This window comes from Bison bison, unplaced genomic scaffold, assembly GCF_000754665.1.
Source record: "Bison bison bison isolate TAMUID 2011002044 unplaced genomic scaffold, Bison_UMD1.0 scf7180017864533, whole genome shotgun sequence".
Taxonomy (NCBI): Eukaryota; Metazoa; Chordata; class Mammalia; order Artiodactyla; family Bovidae; genus Bison; species Bison bison.
Window position 1 is genome coordinate 8,903,144 of NW_011495082.1, and position 24,077 is coordinate 8,927,220.

At 38.2% G+C, this 24,077-nt stretch overlaps 1 protein-coding gene across 9 annotated transcripts in view; it reads right to left on the reverse strand.

Annotated features, from left to right (window-relative positions):
• The window catches only part of MCTP1 (multiple C2 domains, transmembrane 1), a 563,225-nt gene that overhangs the window by 181,084 nt on the left and 358,064 nt on the right, over positions 1–24,077 (reverse strand). For all 9 annotated transcript variants that reach the window (XM_010831935.1, XM_010831934.1, XM_010831936.1 and 6 more), the window contains 2 exons: positions 17,476–17,662; positions 12,270–12,363 (listed from right to left, as the gene is read on the reverse strand). In XM_010831935.1, coding sequence (XP_010830237.1) covers positions 12,270–12,363; positions 17,476–17,662 — 281 coding nt within the window. The remainder of the gene's footprint in view (positions 1–12,269; positions 12,364–17,475; positions 17,663–24,077) is intronic.

Here is a 24,077-nt window from a genome sequence, read left to right on the forward strand (position 1 = left end):
ATGGGGATGGTCTTGATCCCTGTCTCCTGTACAATGTCAAGAACCTCAGTCCATAGTTCATCAGGCACTCTATCTAGCAGATCTAGGCCCTTAAATCTATTTCTCACTTCCACTTTATAATCATAAGGGATTTGATTTAGGTCATACCTGAATGGTCTAGTGGTTTTCCCTACTTTCTTCAATTTCAGTCTGAATTTGGTAATAAGGAGTTCATGATCTGAGCCACAGACAGCTCCTGGTCTTGTTTTTGTTGACTGTATAGAGCTTCTCCATCTTTGGCTGCAAAGAATATAATCAATCTGATTCCGGTGTTGACCGTTTGGCGATGTCCATGTGTAGAGTCTTTTCTTGTGTTGTTGGAAGAGGAACTCTCCAGGTCAATAGGTGCCCAATATGATACTGGAGATCAGTGGAGAAATAACTCCAGAAAGTATGAAGGGATGGAGCCAAAGCAAAGACAATACCCAGCTGTGGATGTGACTGGTGATAGAAGCAAGGTCCGATGATGTAAAGAGCAATATTGCATAGGAACCTGGAATGTCAGGTCCATGAATCAAGGCAAATTGGAAGTGGTCAAACAAGAGATGGCAAGAGTGAATGTTGACATTCTAGGAATCAGCGAACTCAAATGGACTGGAATGGGTGAATTTAACTCAGATGACTATTATATCTACTACTGCGGTCAGGAATCCCTCAGAAGAAATGGAGTAGCCATCATGGTCAACAAGAGTCCGAAATGCAGTACTTGGATGCAATCTCAAAAACGACAGAATGATCTCTGTTCGTTTCCAAGGCAAACCATTCAACATCACAGTAATCCAAGTCTATGCCCCAACCAGTAACGCTGAAGAAGCTGAAGGTTCTATGAAGACCTACAAGACCTTTTAGAATGAACACCCAAAAAAGATGTCTTTTTCATTATAGGGGACTGGAATGCAAAAGTAGGAAGTCAAGAAACACCTGGAGTAACAGGCAAATTTGGCCTTGGAATATGGAATGAAGCAGGGCAAAGACTAATAGAGTTTTGCCAAGAAAATGCACTGGTCATAGCAAACACCCTCTTCCAACAACACAAGAGAAGACTCTACACATGGACATCACCAGGTGGTACACTATTTGACCATAAAAAGAGGGAAATTTTGCTATTTGCAGCAATATGAATAAACGTGGAAGGTATTATGCTAAGTGAAATAAGTCAGAGAAAAACAAATACTGTATAATACCATGCATGAAATATAAAAAATTCAGCAAATTAGTGACCATAACAAAAAAGAAACAGATTCACGGATACAAAGAATAGATTAGTGTTTAGCAGCAATGAGAGGGAAGGGGGCAGGGGCAATATAGAGATAGAGGTATAAGGTATTATGTATAAGATAAGCTACAATGATGTATAACACAGGGGACACAGCCAATATTTTAGAATAATTATAAATGGATCATAACCTTTAAAAATTGTGAATCACTATACTGTAAACCCTTGGAATGCAAGGAGATCCAACCAGTCAATCCTAAAGGAAATCAGTCCTGAATATTCACTGGAAGGACTGATGCTGAAACTGAAACTCCAATACTTGGGCTACCTGATGCGAAGAGCTGACTCATTGGAAAAGACCCTGATGCTGGGAAAGATTGAAGGCGGGAAGAGAGGGGGACAACAGAGGATGAGAGGATGAGATGGTTGGATGGCATCACCAACTCAATGGACATGAATTTGAGTAAACTCTGGGAGTTGGTGATGGACAGGGAGGCCTGGTGTGCTGCAGTCCATGGGGTTGCAAAGAGTTGGACATGACTGAGCGACTGAACTGATATTGTACACCTATAAATTATATAATATTATATTACATCAACTATACTTGAATTAAACAATAAGAGATATTCATTTGGAAATAACAATAATAAATTCATGACGTTAACATTCAGTTTAGTACAGTTCAGTCGCTCAGTCGTGTCCGACTCTTTGCGACCCCATGAACCACAGCATGCCAGGCCTCCCTGTCCATCACCAACTCCTGGAGTCCACCCAAACCCATGTCTATTGAGTTGGTGATGCCATCCAACCATCTCATCCTCTGTCATCCCCTTCTCCTCCTGCCCTCAATCTTTCCCAGCATCAGGGTCTTTTCAAATGAGTCAGCTCTTCACATCAGGTGGCCAAAGTATTGGAGTTTCAGCTTCAACATCAGTCCTACCAAAGAACACCAGCACTGATCTCTTTTAGGATGGACTGGTTGGATCTCCTTGTAGTCCAAGGGACTAATGTTAACATTAGAGTGATCAAATATTATGCAGCCTTTGAAAAACTCCATTGTATACTCATGAGAGAATGACAGTAAGAAAAAGCAAATAATATCTCAGTATTATTTATAAAAGAGTTTTGACTTCACAAACCCCTAAATGGGTCTTGGGAATTCCTAGAGGTTCCTGAGCTACACTTTGAGAACCATGACTAAGAGCAACAGAAATAAAGTTTAATGTATATATGAATTTATTTCTCTTGGGATCTAGGGTTGTGCCAAGTCACTTCAGTCATGTCTGACTCTTTTTGACTCCAAGGACTGTAGCCCATCAGGCTCCTCTGTCCATGGGATTCTCCAGGCAAGAATAATGGAGTGGGTTGCCATTTCCTCCTCCAGGGGTTCTTCCCAATGCAGAGATCAAACCCGAGTCTCCTCATTGGGGGCAGATTATTTACTATCTGAGTCACCAGGGAAGCTCAAATGAAAGTCATTCAGTTGTGCCTGACTCTTTGAGCCCCCATGGGCTATAGAGTTCATGGAATTCTCCAGGCCAAAATACTAGAGTGGGTAGCTGTTCCCTTCTACAGGGGATCTTCCCAACCCAGGGATCGGACCCAGGTTTCCCGCATTGCAGGCAGATTCTTTACCAGCTGAGCCATCAGGGAAGCCCAGGGATCTAGAATCAGATGCAAAAGAACATTTATAGTATCCTGTATAACTAGGTGCATTCTTGAGTGCTAGAAGTGAACCATCTTGGTATATGCTGGGGAGCCCAAAATTTATGATAGAAGAATGAGAAACAAGACAGATAAGAAACTGGAAAATAAAGACAAAGGAGACTCTGGGCTTTATAAAATGAGGAGAGGCAGTAGAGAAGTTATGTCTAAACCTTTAAGAGTTTAAATAAATTATGGCAAAAACATTTAAAGACTTTATTTTCAATTAACATTTAACAAGAAACTGCACATATCTGACTTGCTATTAGATTAGAAACACAAAAGTTGTTTGGCCTAAAATAAATGTAAAAATATATCATGAATTCCTCTGTTTTTACAAGTCCTTATAGACACTTTAGGGCCTTCAGCAAATATATATTTAATTAAATTCTGCACAGAAGAGTATGGGGTTTCAGATGATTATCTGAATAATTCACATAATTAACTAGCTGGAGAGGTCTTTTGCAATGGAATAAAATTCTTCAGATTTAAAAAATTAAAAATTATATTAGGTGATTAAATCTTTTATATTTTTAGGCAATAACACTGAAAATTGCCACCTGTCAGGCCTTTGTCTTTAGAATGATACCTTTCTTTTTATTTCTCATCTACATAATATCTACTCATTCAAGGGTCTGCTCCTCATCTTGGCACCTACTGCAGGATCTCAGATTCTGAAGGCCCAGGAGAGAAAACAGAGTCCAAGTTCAAAAGCTCATCTAAGACTTGAAGCCCCCGCTTCAACCAGGTGGTCATACTAACCTGGCATCAATGGCTCTAGTGACAGGGAATCACTATTTCGACAGGAATATTCTGATTCGTTTTTTGGCAATTATAAATTAGGGGGGATTTTGCATTTTGTCTCTCTGGAGCTTTTGTCTAAGTTTAAATGAAATAAGGGGTGAAAAAGAGGGAGAGCATGTGTCACCGAGATGGTGTGATTCGTGTCTGTCACCTGCCCTCTTGCACTGCAGTGTGGATGGCTTGCTGAGCATCTATTCTATTCCTAGTGTGTCTCTTCCTGAAACCAGAGAAGCCACTAAGGCCCAAGGGGCATTTCCTGACTTCTTTGCAAGCTGGGGTTGCAGATGTGATTCGGGCCGCATGGATCAGAGGTATCTGCCTGAGATCTGACACTAGAGGTCAGTTCTCCGAGAGGGCGAACTGCTCACAGAGCGGGCGAGCGGGAGTGGCGTACGCTGCCATCACAGCGCCTTCCCTGCAGGCTCACGTGGCAGGACCTGCAACATCTTGGCTCTTTCATGTGGCTCTTGTAGTAACCCTTGGAAGTTGGGCTTAGAGCTTGTTTTTGTAGGCCCTTCCTGCCTCCAAAGATTCTGTGATCCACTAAAAACTCTATAATAAATTCCTTTCTGATGAAACGTGCTAGAAGAAAGTTTGCTCTCTGGATTGAACCTTGGTCTTTACTATTCTTACTAACCCCTAACAACACCCTCCCCGTGACAGTCTTTTGGATAACTGACCAAAAAATCAATTCAACATCTTCCTTTCTCTAGTACAAACTGGTGGCTTCAGTGACTAGGTCTGGACTGGCATCCTTGCCCTGCCATTTATGAGCCGGAGTGTGTGTATGTGCGTACGTGCATATGTGTGTGTGCGTGTGTGTGTTGATCTGGACAAGTTATTTAACCTTCCACACCTCTGTTTTCTATTTTGTAAAGGGAAGATAACAACAAAACCTAATTAGGTTGTTGTGAGATTAATTGTGATAATCCTTATATCAGGCTTAGGGTACTGTCTGACACGTGATAAGGGCTCAATAAATGTTAGTTGCTATGATTACTGTCATTATCATTTTCATTGAGCTAGTTTCAATGGCCTTGATTTTAAAACACCAGATATACCAACCGAGGACTTATTCTGGTTAGCTTGTCAATGTCCTTCTTTAAAGAGTAGCTTCTAAAACTGAATTCCCACCCCAGGATGTCTGATGAACCCAGAAGGGAGTATCTTTTCAACATTCTCCTCTGATTGAATGTAACAAAACTGATGTATGTATAATTCACTCTCATAGAGATTAAGCTTGATTCAAACTCAAAGACTTTATTTTCTACTGTTAAATCAAGAAATCACTGCTTTTTACACAGGCAAGCCTTTTGATTTATAATTTTTAATGTTCATTGTGCAGAACTAAGTCTATTATTTAAGGTTGTTGATTAAATGTATAAATTGTATATTATATAGTATATATGTATACAAATAGCATACATATTGGTCTGATATATAGTGAATTAATTATGCCTCTAGCAAGTTTGATAAAGAAGCAATTATCTCCTCAAAGTCAATAGTTACTATGCTGAACAGGTTAGACAAGGGATAGAGCGCTGCATTCCTCTGCGTGGCATTTCCCACTGCCATCAATCCTTTAATATAATCACCCTTTGGGGTGGATCATTTAGTCATTTCTGAGTCTAACTACACTATCATGTCATCCAAATATCCCTGCAGTAAGATTTTATTTCAAAAGCATAGTTAAATCCAGATCCTGTCTGCCGTATTTCCCTAATCCACTGTTCTAGAAAATTCATTTCTTATTTACATACCTATATCATAATGCAACAAAATATATAGAACAATTTAATTTTAAACAATGATTCTAACATCGAAAGCATTTCTTCAAGCACTGGGTAAAACCCTGGAGCCAGCCCTCCAAGTCAAATCAGCAATTCTCTATTTCTTTACTCAAAGGATCATTTTGTAATCTTACTTCCACAGAACTCAATTAATTATTTTATAGCATTTCTCTTCCCTCATTTCCCATTGATAGTGGGACCACCACTTTTTCAGCCCATAGTCCTTCACCTCTAGAGCATATCAAACCCAATTATTAATCTCTTTTGTCATCCCACCTATTCCTCCAGAGCAGTATCTTCTAGCCATGTGACCAGCATATGAATCACACATGATTTCTGCAATTCCCTGTAAAACACTAGTTCAGACTCAGGTCTCACCTGCCCTTATGCTAAATTATCATTTTAATTACTCTCCTCACAAATATTATCAACTGTTTGGTTTTAGAAGAACACTTTTGCATTTCTATAATTAGAATATGACTTAGCTTTTTTAAAAATAAAATTACTAAAGGAAGCAACATTTATTTCTATGTGCAATATGGTGTCAGAAAGTATACTATTTGCTTAAAAGTCTTCTACAATCTTCATTATTAAAAGGCAAATAGAAACATTAAGTTATAGAAAAGAAATAGAGAATTCTTGGGAACTTTATAATATATTTTGTGTAAAATTTTGATTTTATGTTTCAAGAAATATTTTAAAATGTTTCAAGAAATATCTTAAAATTTTAAGATTTTAAGATAGTGAGAGTTTGAAAATTAAGAATGATATCCACAAATAACTCCCACCCCCCCATGGGTAAATTATTTTACCCTTGATAATTCACAAATATAAAGGAACTCTGTCGCATTTTGTATATAATACTTTCAATGGAACTATGTAGTTTAAAGGACATCTATTTTCTCTTCTTCAATGATAGGTTTTAAATAGCAATCATAAATTCTAAGACTGCATTTAGCAGATATCACTAATGTTATTAAATGTGATGATGTCTATGAAAGGCCTATGCTATTAAAAATTTAAACTGCTACAATTCTATAAAAGAAACAGAATGGCTACTCCTATTCTAGTAGAGCTATCATATTTGGAGGGCCACTCAAGCAACAGTGGCTTCCATCTTGTGCACTTTGCTTGAGTAACCCAAAAAAGTTAATTTTTTAAAGGGATAATATCTTGGATACATATGTTCTTGGCATTTAGTATATAAAACTTCCAAAGACCAGACTTGCCTTTTTCTGTACAGCTAGCTTTTCATTTTCTTTCTCTGAATAGATCCATAATGTTCAGGGAAAATACCGAGAATAATAAATCCAAATCTCTGTATAAAATATACCTTCATGACACACTCAAGCTGGAAATCACAGGAACCAATAAAAATGCAGGCAGCCTACTGATAATGAGGTCAGAAATACAAATAAATTTACTTTTAATGAAGACTGGAGGCACAGTAATCAAAGTGTTAAAATTCATTTCATGCATATCTCATTTGCTTCTTAGCTGATATTTACCACGCAATCTGTGAGAAAGTAGAGGCCTAAGAAGCTCCAGATAAATGGCTCAATTAATTGTACAGAGGTAGACTTCTTTGAGCTGAGCTGGAGCTGTGAGCTCTTTATTAAAAGCACTATTCTGTAGCCCATAACCTTGTTCCTTGACTCCTCTCTGGTTTCCAATTTAAACAAGTCCCCATGCGGCCTGCTCTAAAGGGCTTTGTCTCCCTGTCATTGTTAAGAGAGCTGAGGCATCCTGGAAGTGTGAAATCAGACCTCATGAGTTGAACGGTTCCCCAGGGAACGCCGGACTGCGCAGAAGGTCAAAGTCATGGGCCGGACCATCTAAAAGTGTCTGATCACCGGTCTGTGACACAGCAAGTTGGGGGTGGTGGTGAGGAGGTGGGGGGCTAGGGCTAGACTGAAGAGGACTGAAATTGAACACATCTTAATTAAAGCCCACAGACAGCAAAACAAAATGTTTTCTAGGCAGCCTGTCAAACGGGGCTTAAATTTAGCTCTGCTAATGAATCTGAGCTGCTAACTGTTATTTCTTAAGATAATAAGACTCTCACGGAAGCTGATAAAAAAACTGTAGCATGTCTTTTTCTGCTGTTTTGTTACTTAAATATTTTCCAACAATGAAGACAGTTTTCCTAAAGAAAAACATGGGAAAAGTCTATGCAAATAAAGGGGTAGTAAACATCTCTCTTAATAACTAGTAGGTTTCCAGACTCCGGGGGCTGGTGAGTCGCAATCTTGATGCACAGCCTTGTTCCGGAAAAAGCTATGCTCATTTAGTGGGACTGTTTCAATGACAGCTCTGTTAATTGTAAAATTCTCTCCCTCTCTTCCTTTTTTTTTCTTGCTCTCCCTCTATTGTTTCCTGAAAGAGATGTGCATTAATTTGAGAGATCAATTCACCTGGAGTGAAGAAGTTTTATATGAGTGTACCTTTTAATACAGTGAAAAGGCAGAGCATCTTTTGAAAGGGTTTCACAGTTCTCCCATATCAGTGTGTCTGAAACTGAGTGCCTGGTATCCCTGGGGAGGCTGTGACCTCTTCCTCAGGAGCTCAAAAAAAACAACCCAAGGGAAAATGAAGGGGAGGGGCTGAGGAGAAGAACCCTTTTCTTTTTCTTCTTTAAGAACTTGAAAGAACCAAGAGGCCAGGTCTAAATACTCTGCAAAGAAAGCCTCACTCAATATAGAAATGTGCAGCTGAAAGCAAAAATTAGGCCCCGTCCAAAGAAGAATAATTAGAAGCTAGGAAAGACAAATTCCAACATACAGTGAACTGTTTCCCACCACCAAATAAAAAAAAAAAATTTTTCCCCCCTCATTGGTCTTTCTCTCACACAATCTGTCCAGTTTCAAGGAATACTTGATTTAGCAGTAGGCTCTTCCCCAGTGAACACAGGCCCAGACAGTCGGAAGATTTTGCTCTGATGGTCCAGAGAGACATTAACCTTTTCACTGGTTACTTGAAAGGTAAGTAAGTTGTACCACGCAGTATTTTTCAGTGAATCGAACTTTTTCCCTCCTGAAGAATTTCACTGACCAACTTTGAAAACCAGAGTGCCACTTTCTCAGGCTGTGAAAGGCTGCCCACAATTTGACTGAAATTTCAATCCACTCTTGTGCCTCGTTCAATGCATGTGTATGTGTGGGAGTTGTAAATGGAGGCCTTAACCACCAGAGTTAATCTCTTTTTTAAATCTGTATTAACCTTAATGATTTGAAGTGCACTGTCCAACACTGAGCCATTGAGACCGAAGAAAAAACTACCCTCAACTATCAACAGTTTATTAGGGGCTTAACTGAAGTGACCCACTGTAGTAGCCTTCAGCTGAACAAGGCTATAGGCTTTTTGTGGAAAGCAGAAGAATTGAGGGTTTCATTAAAAAGTAATTTGTGCTTTATACTCACTCATTCAAAGAGAGTCTCAATTGCTCTTTATTCACACAGAGTTAATACAGTATCACAATGTTTCTCAATGAATGTGTTGTAACAAAAGAAAAATTTTACATTTTGAAAGGGAAAAACTCTTTGTAACTGCAGTAAGATTGATGGCTACTTAAAAGATTACAGAATCTCTTTTCTGGTGCTCATGCTAAATGATGAAATATTGTAATTTAAAATTTTTTGCTTAAACTGTGGATGCTTAACTTGATATTCTGGTCATTAAACATATTTTAAGAATTGAGTGAAGTTGGTCAAATATAAGTTTGTGTTGTTGGACTTGTCTGGGAAAGTGTTTGGAAACCAACCAAGTATCTTATGGCAACAGCCTGGTTTATATCAGCTCAAAAGTATTTTTCGCTTCACACAGAGAGCTATCAGTGATTTAAAATCTCCCCTCTCCATCCACAACAGTCCTAAACGGATGCTAATTTGAGCATTTGTAGACAGCACCACTGATTCTCTTCGCTTTCCTCAAACTGTTGCTAAGTATCTTGTAGAGCCTGACTATGATTATCCACTGAGATGCACGACATATTTTTAAAGTTCTACTTTGAAAAAGCAGGAGATAAAGTATACAAAGAGCTTATTTGTGCCCCAAATTTCATGCTAAAGACCAGGAAGGAGCAGTACATATTTATATGTATGTATTTATAGGGTAAGTATGCATTTATCCTTTGCAGAAGTAAAGACTTTAAAAAAAAAATGGCAGAATATTCAGACATCTGACTTGAATATATGGTCCTCGGTTTTGGCCACCATCACAAATGTCAGAAAGACCACAAAAGGCCCAAGAGTGAGCGAGGTCAAAGACTGAATTATCCTCTTGCCCCTGAATAGTTCAACATCTCTCTTGTTCAATTCAGAGCACATTAGATTATAAGGTCAGTGTGGAATGAGGAATCATTAGATTTATATCCCTAAAACTGGAAGGAAAAAATGGAGAATCTGTTATTTAGTATTCTCCAAATTAAAGTCCATTTTATCAGATCAAAATTATGTCTCACTGAATCCCTAGGGAAAAGGCAATTGCTATTCACACTAATTTACATAGAACCATTATGAAAGAAATATACCTATTTTCTCCAGCTTCAAGAGAACATGTACTTTAACTTGCAGAGTGGCATATAGGCCATCTGGGTTAAAGTAATTGGCATATTCATGAAGTTTCAAAAGCAATGACAGCTTCTCTCCAAGAGACACAAACAGATAATTACATTTAACTTGTGTAATGGGCAGGTATCTAAACTTCTGAAGTAAATGGGATTTGAATTTTTGTTTAAGAAATTACTGTACCCACTATAAACATCCAGGGATAGTTCTTAACACTTTGATGCTAGTGTTAGGAGCCTGCCTGCCAGAGCAGGAGACACAAACAGACGTGAGTTTGATCCCTAGGTCAGGAAGATCCTCTGGAGAAGGAAATGGCAACCCACTCCAGTATTCTTGCCTGGAGAATCCCATGGACAGAGGAGCCTGGTGGGCTACAGCCCATGGAGCTGCAAAGAGTTGGACATGATTGAAGTGACTTGGCATGCACGCACGCACACATGATACCCTCTGACATACTTTTAATTTTAGTCTTTATCTTCAGATGCTTTTAGCCCAACACTGGGTGCTCTCCTTCACTGCAGAAAATACTCAAGAAAAGTGAAGATGCCTCCTGTGATGGTAAATGCCATTGCCATGAATTTCTGAATCTACCTGCTACTGGGAATCAAAGGCTGGCCAGAACCTCTGTAGTGTAAAAGCAGCACTGAATTCCTCTTCTGGTCTTTAAGTCCATGTTCAAAGTGAACAAAAAAGAACAGACCAGTTAGTCAACCATTCATGTTGACTACTGGTTCTAATAATGACAGCTCGTAATAAATAAAATCATTTTGTCCAGATTAATTTGGTTACAATCACACATGAAATAAAATAGAACGTGAATAAACTTGACATTCACTAACTGTTTAGTACAAGAAGCCAAGTCAGTATAGGTGCAAAAAAATTACAATCTTCTCTCCCACTATTTTCAAGTATGCCTATCTTGAAACAATATCTCACAGTTGTTATTATCTGCTTGGTTAAAAATGAGTTGATAATATCTTCCATAAAGAAACTGTAAAGTCCCACCATTTTTACTTTTATGATACAATAAATAGTCACTCAATACTATGCAAATATTAAAAAATTTAAAATGTTGTCATTTTGGAATAGACATTTTAGTTTTAAGGCATGTGATCTTTTAATTAGATTTTGATTCTGTTCCATTAATTAAGGGCAGCAGTGACCATATAATGAGCTTGCAAGCCCTCATTTGGTAGGAAAAATATATTTCTCCCTTTCAAATAACTTAGCTACCCTTTGAGGGTCAACTTGCTGGCCATTCACAGTAAGCATATTTCTACAAATTATAAGTGGATACTTTCTTTCAGGAACAGGGAAGTTTGCACAAAAATTGGTCAAGTCAATCCTATTTATTGTCCATCTTGAGATGGACAGTTTAAGGAATCGTATAAATACCTCCCAAATCCTATGAAATTAAACAGTAAGTAAATGCTCACATAGCTGTAAATTCAAAACAATAATTCTGGAAAGTAATGAAATAATTAGCATGTTATAGAAACAGCAGTATCCAAATCAGGAAGCTTTACGATATCATATTGATTTTGGCATTTTCACAGGCCTGTTTCTTGGTTTTCCAGGCCTGTCTCTTGAAAAACAGTTTAGAACAATGTAGATGTTTAGTTTAGATCCAGAATTACCTCTGGGACGGACTAGGGAATTTGGACGACTAAAGAATTGGATCGGCAACACAAATACCAGAAGTTCATTCCAAGTAATTGAGTGTTAGGCATCTAAACTTTTCAGCAAACCACGCAAGAGATTTCACGCATGTCTGAATTATCACTGTTGATGCTGCACAATCAGCTGAGGGAGGCTGATACTGTTTTAAGAGAAGATGCATCATTACTACCCAGAGACGCCAAAATGACAAAACCTGAAAGAAATACAACCACTATGTTGACTAAACCTGGGAGAAGGCAACAATTCAAAAGCTGTTTTCCTTTCTACTGTTCATTTTTTATTATGTTACCCTTCTTTTAAACAGCTGAGACAGTATAAAAACCAGGTGGATGGCAAATCTTTGTGAGATCAACACACTTTACAATTTCCTTGGATTATTCAGTCAGATGAAATGAAAAGTTCAGTCATCAGACTATAGACCCGGCATGCTGCTTGATACATCGGCAAAAGGAAAACTGCCGCGTTTCTTACCTGTGACGTCAGCAGCCATCAACCCTTCCGCTCGGATCACTTTCACCTGGAGGAAGCCCACATCTTTCAGGTTGTGAAATATCCGCAACGGGCTCTGAAACACCCCAAAGTCAGTATTAGAAAAGAAAGGTCCCAAAACACCTCTAGGAGTGCTCTGAGAAAATACCAAGTGCTATGGTTGATCTCAGGATGCTGCTGAAATGAGCCAACGGATATTTGTGTTTCTTCAATAAGGATGCCCTTTTCCGCCATCATGAATATGGACACATACACACATACATTTGTGTAGATAATTATTGCTATGTAAGTAGATTATTTTTTAAAGAGTAAGAAAAATACCACAACATTGCTTCTCTATAAGTAATTAGCAGTAGATAGTGAACAATCAATTATAAAATATGACATGTCTGCTTTCTTCCATCCATCTCCTTTACCAAAGCACTCCAGGAAATCTTTTATCTATAGGCATGATGATCTGGAGACTAGTAATTCTTAATAGGAATCTTAGATTGTTGGTTAAGTAACACACACACTTAAGGCTTTGGGAGTAAGACAACATTAAATTAATTATTTTTCTACTATATTTTCTCCTTGGTGAGCTTTGGAAACTGTAGGTGCTAGATGAGGGTTAAAGACTATGTTTTAATATTTAATTCAAAAGGTTTAAATATTAGAAAACACCACACACCTTTCAGGTAATATATAATCTTTTAAAATAAATCAAGATGATTACTAAAAATAAATTCAAAAGTGATGGATAATCTTTTCTTAAATTTGTAAATTTATGTCATTGTCGTAGGTATAAAAGTATAGAAATTTTGATCGAAGAATCAGACTCAAATGCTAAAACCAATTTAATTTCATGAATTAATAATGGTAGAGTATGAATAAGTGTAATACCTAAAGGAATTAAAAGAAAGGATACCAAGAAAAGAATTCACAACTCTCATGAACTTAAACGGAGAGTAAAATCAACCAATAGTTCATGATGCACATTTGTTCTGGAGAAGGAAATGGCAACCCGCTCCAGTATTCTTGCCTGGAAAAGTCCACGGATAAAGCAGCCTGGCGGGCTACAGTTCACAGGGTCACAGACAGCTGGACGTGATTGAATGACAGGACACACACACATTTGTTTATTTGCACTTCAGTGCAATTTTCTCATGACAAAATCAGTATTTTTATTCAGTAAATCAAAGGCACTGCTTTATCATAATCTTTAATATGCTTTAAAACTGGAAAGCATAACACAGTTTCTCATAATAAAGTTATCTATTAAAATGTTACTAAAGATCATTCCCATCTTTGTGTTGAGAATGTGAGAATACTGAGAAGCACAAGCTTACCACAATATTAACTTTATCAGCCCTGTATGACTAGTCATTGTTTGGACTGAAGCTCTGACCTTGGTACACTGAGAGGAGGAAACACAGATAGATGTGTAATCTCATAGCCTAACTTTGTTAAAAAAAACAGAGTGTTTAGCACAAGGATTAACTCCTAATCTTTTATTGTTTTTAAACAGCTGTTTATCACCCAAACTCTGTTTAAGCTACCCAGATGACAGGGTTTAATAAAAATGCACTTCTCCATTTAAATTCCTGTAAATTGAGGGTTTAAGAGTGGAAATGTTAGACCAAGTATTATAATTCAGAGATCTGTAGACTTGTTGTCTTCCTAAGGTGGTAATGGTCAGGTGTGGGAAGCTGCTTCTTAACTCAGAGCTTACTGACTGTTAAAGACCAGGTAAGTCTCCTAATCTAACCATGGAGAGGAGTTTTATCAAAAAGGTTTCTGTCCTTTAATTTTTAGGAACAATTTAGACCAAGTTTCACTGTGACTGAAGCAGGTATCTGCAGTCTGAGAATCATTTTTATACCGGTAAACTCACTGCAGAGTCACACTGCTACTGGTACTTTAGCTCCGAAGTACCATGCATGTCTTCCATGCAGAGGAGTAATTATTTGAAGGTTTCATATTCTCCTATCAGCTGACAGTCATTTATGGCAAATTTCAACCGTTTAGGCCAGCAACACATGGATTATAATAAGAACTCCAAGGGGGAGAAAAAAAAAGAAGCAAAACACGTAAATGTATCAGTTAAAAAATATAACTTTAAGGAATACTTCATCAAGAGATATTCCAGCCCTGTTATTTACGGTTATTTTAGAAGGCCTCTAAACCGGGACGGATTCTGAAGCCAGAAATTTCCATAGCAGAGGAATCTATGATTTGCTGTGAATCCTTTCAGCCCTCAATAGATGGGAAAAGATTGAAATGCTCTGGAGAGGAGTCCTCTTTATTTTTTTAATGAAAGGCTGTATAATATATTTTCTCTATGGCTGCAGCAGCTGTCAGGAGAGCATCTCAGTTCAGCTCTATTACGGGAGAGGCAACACCCCATCCTATGGCATCGGGATGCTCTGAGGGGCCAGCGCTGATTGACAGCTTGTCACCGTGACGTCTTATTCCATCTCTGTTATGGAGAAAATTAATGTCACACCACCAGCCTTATGACTCGCTGTCATCTTAGAACCGCTCACCTTTTATCAATGCTCTAAATAACATTTCAAGCCCATCGTCTCACGGTGGACAATCCGGTCAAGGGACATTAAATCAGATGACTGTGAAATGTCATAATAAAAATGGAATGCTAACAACTTCTTCTCTAAACTAGCTCCTCTGGTTTTTAAACTGTGACAAGGGGGAGCAAGGGTTCAGCATCCCCGTTCTGAAAAGGTCATACAATCGCTCTTGGTCTACTACCCATTACTATCTGCCCCCTATTGACCTTCCCTGCTTTCCTCCCTCCAAAAAGGAGGGGAAAAAAAATAAAAATGGAATTAGCCATCTTTTCAGAACGTGGTGATCAAATAACGGCTCACACAGTAATGTCTTTAATTTGTGGGTCTTCGATGCTTCACAATGAACCACTGAATGACAGCAAGGGAGAGCCTTCTCAGGGTTGTTTCATGCAAGAGTGGGGGCAATCGACTTACTTTCCTACCACAACCAGTGCCAACTCAAATTCTTAGGTTTAACCTAACCTGAAAAAAATAAAAATACACAAAGTTCTCACCAGAAATCTTACGGATAATTCCCCAAATAAACTCTTTTATATGTTTCTCCAAAACAAGGGATATTTCAGACATCATACAGTATTCACTCACTTTATAATCTATCTAATAAAAAGGTAACACTCTGAAACACTAAGATATAGGTGTTTGTCCCTGTATTGCTGTGAGTAATCATAATAACATGTGCTGTATTATGTACACTAGCTTCTTAGCAAGTATGATTCTAAAGGGAGATTTAGGCTTATCTTGAAATTCAGGGCTAAAAAACGTATATTTAAAGTTGGCTCACTTTTTAGTATATTGAACATAATATAATTTGAGAATTAGCTGGGACATCCACATAATATTTTACATTTTATTGACATAATAGCTAATATTTGAAAGAAGGTATGGAAACAAATATTCAAATTCTCAGTAGAAATGGCTGATTTGAGGAATTTCATGTAGCAAAATAAGGGAAAAAATCAATAGTAATTGGACCATTTCTAATTACCAAGCCCATTGTATGATACTAACATATGGGACTGTATCAAATATTAATCCATCAAATACAATATTATAATACCTAGAATCATTTTTACATTAATATGTGAATTAATTTCTTTACAATTGTTTTAATTCATGAGGCTCACTTTGGGGAATAGGAGAATATGTCTTGGTGGGTACCAAAATGCGAAATAATTTTCACAACTGCAATTATATATTCGAAGATGTCATACAATACCTTAGGCGCTTAGGTTTTTTAAAAATATATACTATTTAGCCTTGCTAAGTCACCTCTATTAAACTGTTTATGATAACACCATTGGTGGGTGAGTTGTACAAGCATTAGCAGACAGCTGATTCGGTGCAGATAGCCAGAATAAATTTGCTGAAGTGCACATCCTGCTAATCTGTTTGAAGAATATTGTAGAGCATTAGTACCAGCACTTCATGTTATCTGCACAGCCTGATAAGGTACATCTTTATTAAATTCAGTTATTGGAAGGATGTCAGTCAGCAAACAGGAATATTTTAAAATTAAAAAAAAAATTAGGCAAAAATTCTTTGTTAGTCAGAGCTTGGTTTCATGGCTGGGAGTCTAGAGGAGCCTCCTAAACACCTGGCAGCTTGGTACAATACAAGCTTTGTAATTTTAAGTGGAAAAGCAATTTTTTTCTTCCAGCTCATGGGTACTGAGACATTGACTTCTTGAAAGCTTCACTGAGAGAGAACGATGGAGTAAGAGCTCCCCTCTCTGTTGATTCACGAAAACTACAGGGCGGGAAACGCATACTGTGAGGAAGCTGGGAAAGAGACTCAGTTGCCACGTTTGGGCTTGGTAAAATTTGAGAAGGGTACTTAGTGATTCATTCTGCCACCCTGTCACTTTAAATCTAATCCAAAGGTAAAGAAGCTTCCTTTTAATTACAGTTCACATTCCATAATTTCAAAATTAAAAGGATGAAGTGAGGCTTTTCTAAGCAGCTGAAAAACAAAATGATTTCTGTAAATATCCTCTAGTTATCAAAAGTCTGTTAGGTGCTCAGTCATGTCTGATTCTTTGCAACCCCATGGACTGTAACCTGCCAGGCTCCTCTGTCCATGGGATTATCCAGCAAGAATACTGGAGTGGGTTGCCATTTCCTTCTCCATGGGATCTTCTGGACCCAGGGATCAAACTCGGGTCTCCTGCATTGCAAGCAGATTCTTTAACATTTGAGCCACCAGTGAAGCTCCTAGTTATCAAGCTACGAGTTAAAAAGTTAAGTGCCATTAACTCCATTTCAAATGTATAAAGATGAGATTCTAATTCCAATGATAAATAATCAGTGAACTCCCTTTCCAGTAGTCTTGTGTAAACTTGACTTTCCATCAAGGGAGGTTGCCCTGTGTGATAAGAACACTGAGGAGACCCCGAGACTCTAGAACTGGCTCTGGAAGAGACTCGAGAAAACACCAAGGATCTAGATATCCTGGGGTAACCCAAGTGCTTCCGCAAAGATCTGCATGGTATTTGCACCTGCCCTGCCTTCTGCTGATTCGTCTGTCAGACAGCTTTTGCAGATGTATTCCTGCCACTCCACGTAAATTATTTACAGCCTCATCTAGTCACCCCTGACCCCGAGGGAGGCGGGTTACATACGTACATATCGCTTCAATATTTCCTCGCGTTCTTTCCGGTCCTCCAGGGAGTTGACGGAGAGGTCAGAGATGCTGACAGTGGCCGAAGCTGTCAGGGTGACCAGCAATACCAGGTGCCCCTCCCCTTCTTCCAGCTGCAATTCCAGCTTGTGTGTCTGCTCCCTACTGAGAGCCGACAGGTCAATCTGGCACCTACAAACAAATGTTTTGGATTAGCAAGAGGCTTTTTAAAAATTTTTTTGGCCACATCAAACAGTGGAGGTACAGGCTACTCAGAGCTATGTGAAAAATAAATCAATGAAAATACCATTTGAACCACTGGAAGCATATGCCTTTCATGTCAGCTGACTCCACACAATTCAGACTCTGATTATTTTAGTAACTAATTGCTTATTTCTTGTAAGAGGCAAGAAGTGTGCTTATCTGATTTGATTACTACCCATTGTCACCACATTTATAAATCATAAGGGCTTTCAACCCCAAGATGGCCCAGATGAGTGAGGCCTTACTTGTAGAAAGACTAATGGGAGCTGTCTAAACTACCAAGAGTCTGAACTTGTGTTACACTCTAAAAAATATAGGTGTTTTGTGGTTGTTCATAAATGCTATTAATAAGCGAATAGATCATTACTATGATGATGTCAGATGTTTTACATTTTTAAAACCATGTCAGTTTATTCACAGAACACTTCATGAATCTGAATTAACAGATCCTCTGAAGACATTATAGCTCAACTGTTACATACAAGAGTTGTCCTAAGAGAGACTTTGTAATAATGTGGTAGCCCATGCTCAATATGCCACCCTCTCAGAGTTGAACAAATGCTTTTCATAAAAATGTCAGTTGATTTGGAAGAGAAAGATACTGTGGTGACCACAGGCCAATAAACAGAGAAGGGGCAGACGTGAGTAAAAGACATTTAAAACAGGAAATAGCCAATGATAAGAATAAATGTGGGAATGTCATAAACAGAGTGGTCGGCTATCAGGGAAGATTAAATTTTTGCCCCTTCTTATTCTTTACTCTATTTATTGTTTATTATTTTGCTTTTAAGTTAAACTTTTATGAATAGGGCATCAAACCTGATGGTTGAGCTCAAACACTTCTTTAGTGTGAGTGATTTTAGAAATAGAATCAAAGTTTCATATTTACACGTTTTATTTTTGCCTATTGGAAATGACACGAAAGACATCCAGACTAGAAACATTTGGGAAGAAGAGGAATATAGATGCAAGAAAGAAAATAGATGAAAAGGAATATAGATGAAGAAGAAAAGAAACATCCTGGTCAGTGACAGAGAATCTGTATGCGCTAGATGCTAACTGTCAAGAGAGCAGGATATTAGGGTCTGTATCAAGTCTGGAAAACATCTTCCTAAAGTTAGGATGTATATCAAGTAACCTCACTGTTTCTGCAAACACAACATCCATTTCAAAATACTCTCATGCTGTCTCCTTAAATTATAAATGACAAAAAACCACATCAAATACCTTATTTAATATTCAAATCTTAATTGGAATTAGTTCCTAATAATACTTGGAACAAATTGAGGGTTAAAAATGCAACAGTGAAAGACAGCTAATCAAATGTATTTTCTAATAAAAAGAAAAAACATAAATTTGATTTTCTACAGATCTTTCCAGCATCTGGCACAGTGCCTAACCTACAATTTATTGAATGTGAATGAATCTTTGGACAAGACTGAGAGTGTGACACTGGAGAATTGAACAGAAATTACAGTTCAGATAGTACTTTCTGTTGGATACAGTTGGGACAAAGAAGGGTATTTCACTCACTTTTATCTATTTCCAGTCCTGATCATGCCCTATTCCTTTGTATGATGCTGCATCTCTCTTAACTCTGAAGCTTTCTGAAGGATTTCCTTCTACGCCTAGTACCATTTTTTGTTATTGTTACTGTTTAGTCACTAAGTCATGTCTGACTCTTTTGTGACTCCATGGACTGTAGCCTGCCAGGCTCCTCTGTCCAGGGGATTTGCCAGGCAAGAATGTTGGATTGGGTTGCCTTTCCTTCTCCAGGGGATCTTCCTGACACAGGAATTGAAGCTGTGTCTCCTGCATTGGCAGGTGGATTTTTTTTTTAATCACTGAGGCACCTGGGAAGCTGGTCATTTAGATGTTGGCCTCCTCCTGATTTACATTAGAGTCACTGCTTTTAATTCTTTAGAGTTAGGGAAGGTGTTCTAAAGATGATCTGGTCTAAGAATTGCAAATTGGCAACTTTCAGATAAAACCAGGTCGATGGGTTTGCTGTTTTTATTGTGCTAAAAGAGTTTTGAACTTAAATAAGCTTAAATACAAATGCCCTCCGAGTTACTTTTCCTAATATTTTCATTACAGCTGGACTATTTCACATAATTCTGTACCTGGTTCCAATTATACCAATATACCATTTATACCAATAGGTATAATGATTTGTGATCCTCAAAGTCGCTTTAATTTACCAGGGAGGAAACCTAGGGCCAGAGAAGTGACCTCAATTAATGGAGATGCACAGTTACTAGCAGAGCCAGACCTGAACCTGGGACTCTGGAATCCAAGATCTAGGACTTTTCCTTAACCGATCTGTCATTACTGTAATTTTTCATCCTGGAGGAAGTTTGTGCTGTGTAAGGTGGTTCTTACTGGGTAATACCTGGATTTGTTTCAAAATGGAAAAATAATCTGTTTTCAAGTGCAGAAGTATGTTATTTTTATGCTTTAAAAATACGTATGAACAAGGGAAGAAGGCTGCAATTGTTCTTATAAAATAATAAATGAAGAAAAGCTTACAAATTTAATTTTTAAAGTTATGGAACTAATAAAATTTAAATTATCATTATACATTTGTAGGGAGGATTATACCTTTCTGCTGCCACTAGATTTTCAATATTAGGTATATTTGTATAAATAGCCCCAGGCCCTGTCCTATATTTAATGTTTCAGAATTTTGACTTTAATCATTTTAATATAGAAAATACCTATTTATACAAATATTTTGATAAAAGAGTAAGTGAATTCAAGACATATTTTGCTAGTTGAGGTTACTCAGATCTCCTATTCATTTAAAAACTCTGCTCAGGAGCACTCTTCAGATGCCATTTAAAACAAAATGTCATCCAATAACTAAGAAAAATTGTCCTGCTAACTTGAGATAATATCATCATTACAGCATCATTGATATCTGCATTAAATGAGTATCAAATCAAATTATTGCTAGAATTTAGTGGAGAAAAACCTTTTGCTATCATTTTGTAGTTTTTGAATACATGTGTACAAAGATGGAACTTCTGCAAAATAATATATTGTAAAGTGAATTCAGTACTAATTAACATTTATGGGCCAGTACTATGACTTAAATGTTTGTGTGCTGTCTAAAATGCATATGTTGAACCCTAGTGCCCAGTGTGATGATATTAAGAGGTGAGGAGCTTGGGAAGTGATTAGCTCATGAGGGTGGAGCCCTCATGAATGGGATTAGTGCCCTTATAAAAGAGGCACCAGAGAGATCTCTCAACCTTCATCATGTGAGGACACAGAGGAAAAGCAGTTTATAAACCAGGAAACCAGATGGAAAATTTGCTGCTGCCTTGATCTTGAATGTAGATCAACCCCTAGAACTGTGAGAAATGAACTTCCACTGAATATAAGATATCCAGTCTATGGCATTTGGTTATAGCAGTCCAAAAGACAGATTCACCTGTGTTTGGCTTGCCTGTACTATTATGTCCTCAACAAAGGAAGTATTTGCTGTATTTTGGTTACAGAAATACTAAATAGTCATTCAGATGTCTCAGAATAAGCAAAAGTTGTTGGCTTTATATTGTTAAGAACATGAAAATGCAAAATTTTAAAGTACTGAAGCAAATTCATGAAATCCCAAAATACATATACTGGGAAAAGAGCCCAAGATTGGGCATCAGATTTCCTTTGATCTAGCCCTCCATCTATTGCTAATTAGTTGTATGACCTTTTCTTAGACAACTTATCCTCTTGAATTCTAGTTTTCTTATCTGTGATATAAGGTAATTGAACTAGATGAACTTCAAGTTCTCAAAAACCTCGAATTCCACAATTTGTTACAACTCTATCCATATTTACAGTTGTTTACATCTTCCTTTGGGCTGGATGATTCACAACCTGGAATCAAGATTGCTGGGAGAAATATTAACAACCTCAGATATGCAGATACCACTCTAATTGCAGAAAAGTAAAGAGAAACTATGCCCCAACCAGTAATGCTGAAGAAGCTGAAGTTGAACGGTTCTATGAAGACCTACAAGACCGTTTAGAACTAACACCCAAAAAAGATGTCCTTTTCATTATAGGGGACTAGAATGCAAAAGTAGGAAGTCAAGAAACACCTGGAGTAACAGGCAAATTTGGCCTTGGAATATGGAATGAAGCAGGGCAAAGACTAATAGAGTTTTGCCAAGAAAATGCACTGGTCATAACAAACACCCTCTTCCAACAACACAAGAGAAGACTCTACACATGAACATCACCAGATGGTCAACACCGAAATCAGATTGATTGTATTCTTTGCAGCCAAAGATGGAGAAGCTCTATACAGTCAACAAAAACAAGACCAGGAGCTGACTGTGGCTCAGACCATGAACTCCTTATTGCCAAATTCAGACTTAAATTGAAGAAAGTAGGGAAAACCACTAGACCATTCAGGTATGAGCTAAATAAATCCCTTATGATTATACAGTGAAAAATAGATTTAAGGGCCTAGATCTGATAGATAGAGTGCCTGATGAACTATGGAATGAAGTTCTTGACATTGTACAGGAGATAGGGATCAAGACCATCCCCATGGAAAAGAAATGCAAAAAAGCACAACGGCTGTCTGGGGAGGCCTTACAAATAGCTGTGAAAAGAAGAGAAGCAAAAAGCAAAGGAGAAAAGGAAAGATATAAGCATCTGAATGCAGAGTTCCAAAGAATAGCAAGAAGAGATAAGAAAGCCTTCCTCAGCGGTCAGTGCAAACAAATAGAGGAAAACAACAGAATGGGAAAGACTAGAGATCTCTTCAAGAAAATCAAAGATACCAAGGGAACATTTCATGCAAAGATGGGCTCAATAAAGGACAGAAATCGTAGGGACCTAACAGAAGCAGAAGATATTAAGAAGAGGTGGCAAGAATACACAGAAGAACTGTACAAAAAAGATCTTCACAACCCAGATAATCATGATGGTGTGATCACTGACCTAGAGCCAGACATCCTTGAATGTTAAGTCAAGTGGGCCTTAGAAAGCACCACTATGAACAAAGCTAGTGGAGGTGATGGAATTCCAGTTGAGCTATTCCAAATCCTGAAAGATGATGCTGTGAAAGTGCTGCACTCAATATGCCAGCAAGTTTGGAAAACTCAGCAGTGGCCACAGGACTGAAAAGGTCAGTTTTCATTCCAATCCCAAAGAAAGGCAATGCCAAAGAATGCTCAAACTACCACACAATTGCATTCATCTCACACGCTAGTAAAGTAATGTTCAAAATTCTCCAAGTCAGGCTTCAGCAATATCTGAACCGTGAACTTCCAGATGTTCAAGCTGGTTTCAGAAAAGGCAGAGGAATCAGAGACCAAATTGCCAACATCCGCTGGATCATGGAAAAAGCAAGAGAGTTCCAGAAAAACATTATTGACTATGCCAAAGCCTTTGACTGTGTGGATCACAATAAATTGTGGAAAATTCTGAAAGACATGGGAATACCAGACCACCTGACCTGCCTCCTGAGAAATTTGTATGCAGGTCAGGAAGCAACAGTTAGAACTGGACATGGAACAACAGACTGGTTCCAAATAGGAAAAGGAGTATGTCAAAGCTGTACTGTGTCACCCTGCTTATTTAACTTATATGCAGAGTACATCATGAGAAACGCTGGACTGGAAGAAACACAAGCTGGGATCAAGATTGCCGGGAGAAATATCAATCACCTCAGATATGCAGATGACACCACCCTTATGGCAGAAAGTGAAGAAGAACTCAAAAGCCTCTTGATGAAAGTGAAAGTGGAGAGTGAAAAAGTTTGGCTTAAAGCTCAACATTCTGAAAACGAAGATCATGGCATCTGGTCCCATCACTTCATGGGAAATATATGGGGAAACAGTGGAAACAGTGTCAGACTTTATTTTTCTGGGCTCCAAAATCACTGCAGATGGTGACTGCAGCCATGAAATTAAAAGACGCTTACTCCTTGGAAGGAAAGTTATGTCCAACCTAGATAGCACATAGAAAAGCAGAGACATTACTTTGCCAACAAAGATTGGTCTAGTGAAGGCTATGGTTTTTTCAGTAGTAATGTATGGATGTGAGAGTTGGACTGTGAAGAAGGCTGAGCGCCAAAGAATTGACGCTTTTGAAGTGTGGTGTTGGAGAAGACTCCTGAGAGTCCCTTGGACTGCAAGGAGATCCAACCAGTCCATTCTGAAGGAGATCAGCCCTGGGATTTCCTTGGAAGGAATGATGCTAAAGCTGAAACTCCAGTACTTTGGCCACCTCATGCGAAGAGTTGACTCATTGGAAAAGACTCTGATGCTGGGAGGGATTGGGGGCAGGAGGAGAAGGGGACGACAGAGGATGAGATGGCTGGATGGCATCA